The 12,181-nt window shown below is 40.7% G+C and overlaps 1 protein-coding gene and 1 long non-coding RNA gene across 2 annotated transcripts in view; one reads left to right on the forward strand and one right to left on the reverse strand.

The window, feature by feature from the left end:
• Window positions 1-3,433: 3,433 nt before the first annotated feature.
• Window positions 3,434-6,190, reverse strand: LOC140335421 (uncharacterized). Its single transcript, XR_011921702.1, has 3 exons — window positions 5,994-6,190; window positions 5,202-5,424; window positions 3,434-4,350 (listed from the first exon to the last, which is right to left on the reverse strand). It is a non-coding gene; the product is annotated as an uncharacterized lncRNA (long non-coding RNA).
• WNT6 (Wnt family member 6) overlaps window positions 4,956-12,181 on the forward strand; it is a 50,307-nt gene continuing 43,081 nt past the window's right edge. The window contains exon 1 of the mRNA XM_072418010.1: window positions 4,956-5,294. Within this exon, the coding sequence (XP_072274111.1) occupies window positions 5,218-5,294 (77 nt within the window). The 5' untranslated portion in view covers window positions 4,956-5,217. The remainder of the gene's footprint in view (window positions 5,295-12,181) is intronic.

Below are 12,181 nucleotides of genomic sequence, written 5' to 3' on the forward strand. Positions count from 1 at the left end.
GCTTTGCCCTTGAAGCACAATTTTATTATTATTATTGCACCGTATTTATATAGCGCCAACATATTACGCAGTTCTGTACAAAGTCCATAGTCTTTTCACTAGCTGTCCCTCAAAGGCACTCACAATCTAATGTCCCTACATCAGTCACATGTCATTAACACAGTCCAGTTTTTTGGGGGAATACAATTAACCTAGCTGAATGTTTTTGGAATGTGAGAGGAAACCGGAGAAAACCCACGCAAACACGGAGAAAACATACAAACTCCATGCATATAGTGTCTTGGCTGAGATTCGAACCTGGGTTCCTTTTGAAAGCATGGTCACATCTGATTTTGACATACAACACCAGCACTGATGCCATATGGGAGATTTGTTTTTGAATTCCTTTTTTGTGATCCTCTGCTGCACTCTCATCATTCCTTCATATTTCTGTACATTGTGTCTAAGCTCCTGCTGTTATCTCCTCCTCTCCCATCAGTAGATAACCTCTGCCCAGGAGCCGCCACCTGCAGGGACTTCATTCCTGAGACATTCCCTCTCTCCGCACTACAACAAACAAGGCCCTTCTTCTGCAGCCCTCAGCTCATCCTGGACGCCTCTGATCTCTTTGGATCACAGACCTTTCTGTGTCTATACAAGTCTGCATGAATCCATTCAACAGGTCACAAGATACAGCAATGGTAGCATTCTTTTTACCAATAAATTCCTACAACTCCATTCGGTGACTTTGTCTAGGCTGGGGTGATGTCATCAGTCTGCTGCAGGCAGGATGAAGTATTTGCCTAATCTCCTTTTTTTAGGGATCAGGATGCAATATTATAATTGTGGGCCTGATTTAACAAAGCTCTCCAAGGCAGGAGAAGATACAGTTTCATCAGTGAACATGGGTGATCCAGCAAACCTGGAATGGATTTCCTAAAAGTAATTTGCTATTTGTTAGCAAATGTTTGCAATCCTGGACCATACAGTTTCACTGATAAAAGTGTATCTTCTTCAGCTTTGGAAAGCTTTAATAAATCAGGACCTCTACATCAATTTAGAAGGTTAGAAGCTTTGATCTTGGGCATTGTTTCATTTCTGAGCCTGGAGCTTAGTCCCGGAATGGTAACCGTGGTTGATTCCTGAAAAATGGAGCAATGAAGCACAGTCACTGTGCAGCCCATTAAGAAATCAAAGCATGCCTATGTAATGAGAAAACAAATCAATCTCAACCATTATCACATAAATCTCCTTGTATGTGAGATCCTGCAGTGGGTGTGTTTGGGAATCTTTCTCTGGGGTTCCTGGATCCCACTATTTATTGTATAACACTATGTAATATGTTGGTGCCATATTATTAAAGTTTAATAATAAAAATAATAATTACAGGTACACTTTAGTAACATATAAAAATTTGAAATACTGTCCCGGTAGATCAGTGTTTTTTAACCAGGGTTCCTCCTCAGGTTCATAGGCGTTCCTTGCAATGAGCAGTTTGTACCTCTCAGGTCAGTTTTAGTGACACCAATGAACTTTTTGGCTATCTGTAAGAGTGATATTCTTCCTACTGGCCAGCAATGTAAGAGAAATTCTTCCCACTGCCCATCACATTAATGTACTGTGATCTGTGATTATAGTAATTATAGAAGGGGTTCCCTGATGTCAAGGGTTCCCCCATATTAAAAAGCACAAGAGACACTGGATTAGGGGGTGTTACCTGTATTTCTTTCATTGGTAAAGTTGTAATTTTGTAATTTTAAAATCATTCTAATAAAATTCCCATTTTTATAAAAATATATTAAAACACCCCAAAATTCTTTCTTCTCTTTAGAATATTTCTCTTTTAATCTCTGCCTCCCTCCCCCTTCCAGCCTATGACACTGCCAAGCTCCTCATACATTCTTCGGCAACCTTTTGAATGACAGCAGAAATTTTGGCCCAGAGGGAAAGGATGATGGAAGGAGAGAGGCATCTGGCTACCTCTGACATGTGTGTGGTTCGTTATTAGATCGGCTGCCATGCTTGTTTGCTGTCAGAGGCCAAATTACTGGAAGAGTGACTAAATAGCCAAGGTGTGCAGGGGGGCGGGAGTCACAGACACACCTGCGCCGTGACCCCTGACCTGCCTGCATGGCCGCACTGTAGTGAAAACGGGCACAAGCATGGACGGTGGAGCTTGTGTGGTCACCTGAGTTAATTTTGTCTAGTGAGGGAGATAAATATACATTAAAATTGGAACTAACACATACATGTATTTTAAATGGTATGGCTGATTAAGGTTTTGGCGTACAGCAAACTGCTGCAATGCACCCAGGGGTGGCAAGCTATACCAAGTTAACATGCTTGCATGTATTACCCATGCGTTTGCAGTGAACCTCTACTTCCAGAGGAGGAAAATCATCCACATGGCCAGAAGTGACTGCTTCCAGAAACTGTGCTGCACTCAATCGCATGCACAAAGTGTTTCCCAGCTGGTAAATAGGAGCATTTGGGAGTGTGGTTAAGAATACCGTACACCAATGTGGTTGACTGAAAGGGACTTTAGACCCTTTCAGTCTTCCACTATGAATCCGTTCTCCTGACTGCACAGCAAACTGCTGCCATGCAGCCAGCAGAGGCAAATCGCACCATAGCCAACAAATATGCCAAAACTGCATGGCCAAATGCACCATGTCATGTTTAAGAACCATGCTGCATTTTACCCTGGTTGCAGCCACTTATAAAAAAAATGGGTCCAACCACTTCCAATGACTTAAATGGGGCTGAGACTGCATTTGAACCTGTGGCAGACTACTGCAGCTCACTGTATGTCTGATATAAATATTAGCATTTTTGGGCAGTTGATGGCATAGCAAGTGCCATGCCCATGCGTAATCATTGAAATAAATCAGATGGGTTTTGATATGCAGTTCAAGATGTTGCTTGCAGCAGTTGGTTGTCTGTTTGCACAAACACTGCTGCTTGTAAACCAACACGATTCAAGGCAGCCATTTATGTGCAGTTGAGAAGTGGTAACTGCACCTCTTAACAATCATTCACATGATGCAGTGTTAAAGAATAATTAGAAATGTTCATAGATATAATGATGGAACATGTGGCTCCCTATGGTGTATGTTACACAAGTCGCAATGTATTACCGAATATTTGCAGCCATGGCTGTATATGATTATGAAATATTGATCACTATGGCATGCCATCTGTGTAGATTACACTATAGGCAGACACTTGTTTCTTCTGCCCAGAGATCCCTAATATCCCTACCCTCTCTTTATCACTATTGATCCTTATTGATCAGGGCAGTTTTAGTTGCATACAAGCTGGTAAAATTCACACATATTGCTCCAGGATAATGTGGACCTGTAAGAATAGAAATTCCAAACCTGCCGTTGCCAATTTTTTTTTTAAACCTGAACTTCTTGCAAACAGCTAAATACACAGATGATTTACATATCACTCATAGGTTTGGTATTTATGCCCATCCAGTTGTAAGATTTACAAAGCACAGTGTAGCAGAGCAGGAAACATGCTGCAGTTAGGTAATGATTACAGGTCTCTCCCCGGCCTGTGACTGGAGAGTAAAAGAAGAAGCAGTAGATTGATGATTTCATCTGTCTCTCTGCTCTTTCTTTCTATCAGCATGCTCTTTGCTGCAAAACTGGTTACAATAATTCCTAATCTGAGCTCTGCTCAGTGGAGTGCAAAATGTTGATGATCAAAATCAGATAGTGAAATTGAATGCATTCATACAATCTGTTTTGTGATGTATTAATGATTACACTTTGTTTTGTCTTTTTTGATTTGTTCGGCTTTATGGGACCAGGCTTTAGACTGGCTTTATCACCTGGTTAAGTATTGACCTGCAACAATCACGCCATCAAGGAAGTCTAATAAATATAGTAAAGCAGATCAGTGACTCCAATGATGGGGACAGCTGCACCGCTACACAGCAAGCAAGTCGTGTGCTGCATTTTCTGCATTTTTATCTTCATGTCACCTTCACTTAAGCTGCACACAGTTCAATAGCCAAAGGGCAGTAATCCCCTGCAGCCAATCTGCCCACTGTAGGGAAAGGAAGAATATAATGAATTCTCACTGGTTAATATGAGGTTAATGTGCACAGATAAAACTTTTTTTCCAGTATTTAATAGGACGGATGGGAAGTCGAGCAATCCGTGGGTGAAAATGATATCTTAATCTGTGGTCAACACCACAGCCAGCACAGGTCAATGGATTAATCAGTGGAACTGGAGAGCTTCCTTGTATGATAGTTGAAGAGATTTTCCTGCATGTTGACTGGTAATGTGACAGATCCTCCCGGATCAGAGCCATTATAGGAGGTTATGCTCGGCTCAATTCATAAACGAATTATTTCTGAAATTAGAAGATTTATATTATTATTATACTATACTATATTATACTATTTTTTTTATATACTGGTGACTCCAAACATTAGGCTGAATGAAGTTGATCATTTTTCAGCATCTGCATAAATGGCACCAATGTCCTCCCAGAATGCTTAAAAACCCGACAAGAAATGCTAAGTGTATTAGAGCAAAAAAGCGTCCCATAAATGTACAATACCTTTACCAAATTATTGGTTCTGCCATCTCCCCCACCACTGACACCAACATTCATTTTTAGAATCCATTACATAGGTTGCTTCAATTGTGTGCAAAGCTTACAAAAAATTCTATCTGTCCAATTGATTTTAATTTGTTCAGGTCTGTCGCTGTCGTTTATGCTCCATATATACGCCCGCCTTATCTAACACCCCCGGGCGCCTTTTTGGGGAGACACAGAATTAGTTTTGATTGAGGCACGATTAATAATTGTGTGGATTCACCTCCCTTTATCTCTTCCTCTCCCTCCTCCCTACTCCTTGCCTCTCTTCACCTCCTCCTCTCCACCCCAGACCCTTCTCTGTTCCTCCCAAACGGGCTCCCCTTTCTGCATTGCCAGTCTGCAGGACAGTCAATGCCCACTGCCTGCGCTCTGGACCCACTGGGATCCTGTGCCCCTATCACCACTGCCCCCCCTCAGCCAGCACAGGCTCAGCGCTGCTACTGTCCTCCCACCTCTCATCCATCCCCATAGGGAAAAAATCCAGGCATTCCTTGGAGTTTTCTACTTGTTGACCTAGCTCCTTGTGTGTTCTTGGCTGCCTGACTTGGTTGTACTTATTCAAAATCAGGATACTTTTGTGCTCATCTATCTGCACCCACCTTGCCAGGAGGAATCATGATGCCACTTTCCAGGACCCAGCTGGGACTCTTCTTCATCCTCCTGTGTCCTGCCAACATTATAGGACTGTGGTGGTGAGTAGACCAGGCAGGGATAACCTTGGCTGACTTTTTGCTTTTTGTTATTTTTTTCTCTTTAATTCAGCAAGCTTCCACTTGTTCCACTTCACATGCCCAAGGTAATGGTAGAGCGCAGCGAGGGGATCTGCTCTGGGTGAGATACAATTGGCAACATTAGAAAGATTTCAGGGATATCCTTCTGCTAGGAGTAATCACAATCCTTTTCTTTTACCTATAACAAACTTTAATCTCATCTTTGCATACGTAAAATAAAATGAGTGTAAAAACTTAAGCATTGCAAAAACTTTTCTGTTAACAAAGTTCCCAAGGGGAGTTTTGCCCCCCTGTGCTAACCTGTAGTCGTTCGATTTCAATTGGGATGTCTCAGAGATCGCTGCGACAAGTTTTTTCTGAAGTTAATACTACAAACCAGCAGTGCGTCAAGACACCCGTGTGACCAGAAAGGCAACACAGACCTTGATAATGTGCACAGAGCAGCGACGCAGTGCAAACGCCTTTTTGCAGTGCTCTGGGCAGGGTCCTCTCCTTTTCCTGTGTCATTGATTGTATCTGTCACTTGCAACCCCTACTTAATGTACAGTGCTACATAATATGTTGGCGCTATATAAATACTGTTTAATAATATTAAAGTTGATTATTACGCCTGAAAGTGGATAAGGTGTTTTTAGGAGTAAAGGTTTCCAGGGACAATACCTGAGTAAGGTGAAACACATTGCAAATGTTCAAGTCCAGACTGCAGAATCTGTGAGTGCTTGTCATCTCAGCTCCCCTGGCTTCTTCTGTGACATAGTGCTCAGGTCTCAGGGCTGTTGACAGAGCAGGGAGCAAGGCTGTGACAGCATGAGGATTACCTATGATTGGGAAAAAATAACAATTGTTATGTGCAGATGATGGAGAGGAAACAATACGCTGCAACCGCATGTGAAGAGCCTAATAATAATAATGATAAGAATAAAAACAGCAATGCTGTAGACTGGAGCTGCAGAATAATATGGATTGCACAAAGGAATAATAACAATAGTTTGCAGAGTATTTATATCAGGGTGGGGTTTGGAAGATTTTAAAAACTCTGACCAAAGTTTGCATAGACAGATAAACTTGTTCAATTTTGCTTTATTAAGTTTTATTCTTTCATTGTCAGCAGCAGATCTGAGCTAATCACAGCATATAATATTAATGATAATGAGGATTTGGATTAAATAAAACCCCGAATTTGGATAGATCCAGCTGTCACTGAAGGTTTAAGAATTACACCCTATGACATTTTTATTTAAAGATGGTCAGATTTGTTAATCGCACCAAAGGGATCTCAGTTGCAATAGGAGGGGTGATTCTGTCATTGTGGTTAGTTTGGTGAAAGTTACAGCAAAGAGCGCAGTTCAAACATTGTTGCAGACTACATTAAAAAAATTATGACCAAACTTGTTTGCAAAAATAAAGGATTAGTTTTTGTGCACTGTATTGCTTTTTTTTCTTTAACTGTTCACGTTATCATGCACTGCAATGCATTGCGATATGTTCAGATGCATTGTGTGAAATGCAACGTGTCCAATGTTTTATTAGCACATGTGTTGATGTGAATTGAAGCTGAAATGCATATAGCAAATTGTGTTGGGAACTTGTGTTGGGCAATGCAGCGTAATGCAGCTCAATGCTGGTGATGTGAATGAGCCCTAAAGTACTGCTTTTAGTTTTTCTGTTGTTTTTGCAGCAGTTTTAGTTCACACTTGTGGTTTTAGTTAACACATGTCATGTAGTACACAATCATCTACCATGCTTTGCAATAATGCAGCCCAAAAATTTGAATAAGCTGCGTAACCCACTGAAACACTTTTTTTTATTACAACACATTGCACAGCAGTGCACTCCATGCAATGAATGGCTCCACAGTGTGCCAATGCATATAGCGCGTGCTACAGCGTCAAATTGGCCTTTAAAGCTATATTTGTATATTAGGACATGCTGAGGCTTTTAGTTCCATAGCAGATTGCTAAGAAAATGAATTATTTTTTACAGGGTGAACAACATTGTTCTTCAAATATTCTTCCCTGTAAACAAAACCTTCCCAGGGCATGCTGGGATTACTAGTTCTTCCAGTTTGAAGAAAGCTGACAGTTTTATAGCTTTTCCTGACTGAAAGAACATGCTGTGATTGCTTTTAAGATATCTAACTTCTTTATCTTGATCCTACTGCATTAATTATTACCGAAAGAACTGTATCAAATGAAGTTTTATGGTGCAGACAAGTCCAGACAAAGGCACAGAACAAACGGGTTAAGCCACATTGTAGCAGAATTAGTGGATCATCTGTTATTGGCTGGAGATGGGGTTAAATGATTGCACAACTCAGAAAGATGCAGCCGCCTGATGTTCCGGGCAGGGCTTAATTTGTGGCCCGGGAGCTGAGGATTCTTTAATCAGCAGGTTTTCATATGTAAATATGAGAACTGTTTTTGGGCGAATCGGAGTTTGAGGTGAATCGCATTCATTCACTTAGACTTGAGTGTGTAACTCTTGCCTAAGAGAATTTGCGCAATTCCCTTTAAATTTGCTACTTAGAAATGACTTGCAAATGTGACCGCTTGTAGCAGAACCACTTGGCAATCTCGTTTTTCACATCATGTTAAAATCAATGTGATGATAGTCAGTGATGGATAGTAGAGAAATCCAGGACCCGTCTCTGCCTATTTGCGTGTTTTGCATTGCATTCATTATGAATTGGCTGCAAATACTGTGACAAGCCATAAAATAGAAAAGATTTTTTTTTCCAGTTGTGTGTTGGAATGCACTGATGTGCGTTAGCCACCACTGCACAGTGTTTTGGGGTGCCATTGACAATAAATGGAACTTCAAGGCCCCTTTACCAAAGCCATGGATTACCTGTAAAAGAGCAAACTAAACAGGTCCTTACCTGGCCATGTCGTTATAAGGTGGTCATACATGTGGCACTTTTCCAACATTTTTAACCAATTCTATTTAGTTGAAATAGAATCAAAATGAAAATGAACTACGGAAATCTTATCTTTAAAGAGATCACATTTTTTATAATTATCCAATTGTGATGATTTTAATCTGCTTGATGAAAAATTAAACCATAATGTTATGTATTTGGTTGCTTTGCAATTTTGAGGAGAATTGGAAATAAAAGCTCATTCACTTAATGAAACCGATATGTAAGGACCGCTCTAGGCTTGCTTTGGATATCCATGAAGATTTGGCAATTTGTTTTAAAGAGTTTACCCAACTTCTGGCCCTCTTCTATGCCCCTGTCATCCGTTTCCATGCCTTCCCCTTTCCTGCAGCCAATCTCAAACTTCTTACGCCAACATACTCCACTTGTATGACTTTTGACTTGAATGTGCCTTCTGCCTGACTTTTAGCACCCAAGGCAAAACGATGCCTTTACCTTACCATGGCACCCAGAGCACCCTTCTCTTCCTACACCTCAGCCCTTCCCTGAATGTGACAAAAACATTTCTCCCAACAATTATGAACCTGAAGTGAACTTCTAGTAAACCTTTTTTCAAGACAAATAGTTGTGCTACCACTGCTGACCTCTTTTAAAAAGTGCTGGGTACCTGGCTGTTAAACTGATCTATTTGACGTTATTTCCCAAGGGATGCACTCAAAACAAGTATGTAGATTGTATAAATCAGATGTCCTTTTCTACATACTTGCCCACATAACAGGCCCACAGTGATAGCCATGCAACTAACCTTGTGCAATAAAGGGTCACCATTGCCAACCTCCGGCCTTTCCTAAAGTGTCTCTGTCAACCAGACATTCAATCTCCCATGCGAGTTGTGGATGTTAAATGTCAACCTTGTTTCAGACTTATATGATCAGTATTACTTTTCATGTTTTTTTGTTTTCGTTAGTTAATTGCACTTTTTTTTTCTGTGCTGATTATAGTTGTTGCAATGGAGATGGGTGGCCAAATGTAGGGTAACATAGGCGAATTATGAAGGTGTACAGAGAAATCATGATAATGATGGTGTTCTGGTAGTGTGACAATGCGGACCATTATCACAATAACATTATATCTTTTCCAGTCTTGGAGAGCTTTGATAAATCAGATCCAAAGTGTGTGATGGCACCTCGAAGATGAATGTATCCAGGCCAAGGCATAACTGGTCCAGGCTTTCCAGGACCCTAGTCCTTTCCTGCTTTCATTGTATTATAAATATCCTCTTCTCTTAAAATTAATAGAGAATATGATCACTTTATATACCTATATCAATGGTGCCCTTCTCCTAATCAACAGCGATTTTAGGGTTCTATGTGTATTTTAGTCTTGTATTTGGTTGAATTTGATGAATAGATTACAATGTTGTTACCATAAAACTATGTAACACATTATCGGCCTATTCTTGTTTCTAGATTTACAGTAGTTCTCTGGTGATTGTTACCTTTACCTGGGAGGAATTTCTCTTACATTGCTGGCCATTAGGAATGTTCCCCTTACAGATAGCCAAAAAGATCATTGGTGTCACTTAACCTGACCTGAGAGGTACAAACTGCTCATTGCTCAAGGAACCCCTAACAACCTCCGGAGGATCCCTGTTGGAGAAATACTGATCTAGACCATTGGTGGTCAACTTTCTTGATATGGGGGGTCTCAAGCCTGTCCTGTAACATCACCCACCAGCCACACATAAGACTTAATGATCTGACCATCTCTTGTAGAATGTCTATAGAAATACACCAGTGTTCTTCACTGAGGTCTGAGTTTCAGTAAGGATTAAAGCACGATTTGGTTTATATAGTCAGAACAAACACTGTCTGTACCAGCTGAAGATCTTCCTGCTAGGTCCAAGGGCAACATGTCATCATGTGTGATGTCCATTTGCTCTTCTCTGGATCTAGAACCCGAGAAGCCGAGGAACGTGGATGTCCAAAGGAACCTACTACAACCCTCAGGAAACCCTCAAGTAGTTTAATTGTTTAAAGCTTCACAAGGGATGGATGAGAACGTATGGACAATGCAAACAGGGAGACCTCTTCTGTTCCTGTTGCAATCTTTATGACTTTCAATTGTAGGCATTGGAAAAGGGGAAAAGCTGCCACCTTGCCTAGGGCTTTATTGTGCCCTAATCTATTTCTAGTTAGCATCAACACAAGTCAGGCCAATTGGAACATTTAAATCTGGGAGACTTGAGAACCTTTTTTATTCTAAAATGTATTTGGGCAGGTGCTCTTTAAAAATGCTTACTTTTCCCAAAGTTGGTGAACACATTTGCCAGCATGAGCCATACTGTCCATTGTGGGTAGAGTTGATCTTGAAATTCAGTTTGTCAAAAGTTCAGACGTCTTTGTCCAAAATCCTTATTTCGGCATTTGTCATTTTGGATTGGGGAAAGGAACCAAATGCTGATCCAAAGGCTGTATTTGCCTTATATCTACCTTTGCTGTTGCTAGAACCCTGTAGCTAGACAACAATAACCACCAAGTTATTTAGGAATTCCAGGGCTACCAAGAACTTCTGCTTTTTTTGACCATGTCCCATTTTGCCAATTTTTTGGCCCCATCATCTGGTTGGGCAGAGCTGCCAAGAGGTCCCCAAACCATTCTGCACAATTTTGCACCATTTATTGCCTGTGCACCCATTTTTTTCAACCTGAAACGATTATCCCTGATATAAATGAGATTTCCAGATCACAAATTTCACATTCCAAATGTTTGTATTTTTAAAAAAAGGTTCAGTAGAGCCACAATCAATCACACTTTTCACTCTTCTCTAATTGTAGGTGATGCAGTCTGTATGTTTGTACACTTTAAATTATAGTAATGCAACTTGGGCCATTGAGATACAATCTGCTGAGTTGGTATGCCAAAGATTTGATCGTTCCTCACCATTATCTCATTCATTTATGCTGAACGACTTCAAATGAGATTCTCTAATTACGGAAAAACGCTTGAAACCATCAAGAAAATTCCCTCTGGCAATCCTTGTTAGAAAGCAATGCAATTCCTTTTCTGCATAGGACCCTTCTAAAAATACACTGATTTCTCTGAAGGTAATTGTGTGCGAAGGGTTAAATCTCTTGTTAGCAATAAAAGGTTGCAAAGGCGAGTGGTTAGTACACATTATTCAAAGCTGTGCACAATGTGCTACTGACACAGTTAAGAAACAATTCTATGACAAGAGATTTGGCAATGCAGTAAGGCGTTCTGCAGGCATAACTGTTCAATTATCTGCATTAACGCTTCACCATCTGATGCAGATTAGAGAACAAATTTCTCCAAGACTTGATTGTTTTTGTAGCCGCTGACCATGTACAGGGCCCTTTATGGATTTCATCAGGGCTGGGTTCATCATAATGGCCCCCAAGGGCCACTGCCTAAGGTGGCAGGGTTAGGAGAGGTAGCACAAACTGTATTAACTTTTTTCCTATTTTCTTTCATCTTCTGACCACCATTGTCCATTAGTTACTAATTAGTTCCATAGCAGTAAGGGGTGTAGAATGACTGCAGGTTATGTGCACTTGTGGTTTTGGTTACCTCCAGAGTAGCATGTTGTATCGACTGCACCGCAAGCTCACTGCAATCACAATGCAAAGGCAACCACATGCAAATGGTTCCCAACCTCACCCATGTGGCTGAATGGGAGCAGTTAGGACCATGGTTGGGAGTGAGTAATTACCCTTTGGGCAAGCAAGGGTTGAGAAAGCATCAGATAAATGTTATTATATTATTTTATGAGTGTAATCTTTCAGGTATGTATTACCTTTTACTAGAGATCACATCATCTTCTTCCTGAACTGAGATTTTAGACACAGTCATGTAAATCCTGGTGTGTTAAGGTGCGTACACACTTCCAATTTTTATCGTTCCAATCGAACGACGAACGATCGATTGGGCAAAAAATCGTTCGTAAAAAA

The sequence above is a fragment of the Pyxicephalus adspersus genome, chromosome 7 (genome assembly GCF_032062135.1).
Source record: "Pyxicephalus adspersus chromosome 7, UCB_Pads_2.0, whole genome shotgun sequence".
NCBI lineage: Eukaryota > Metazoa > Chordata > Amphibia > Anura > Pyxicephalidae > Pyxicephalus > Pyxicephalus adspersus.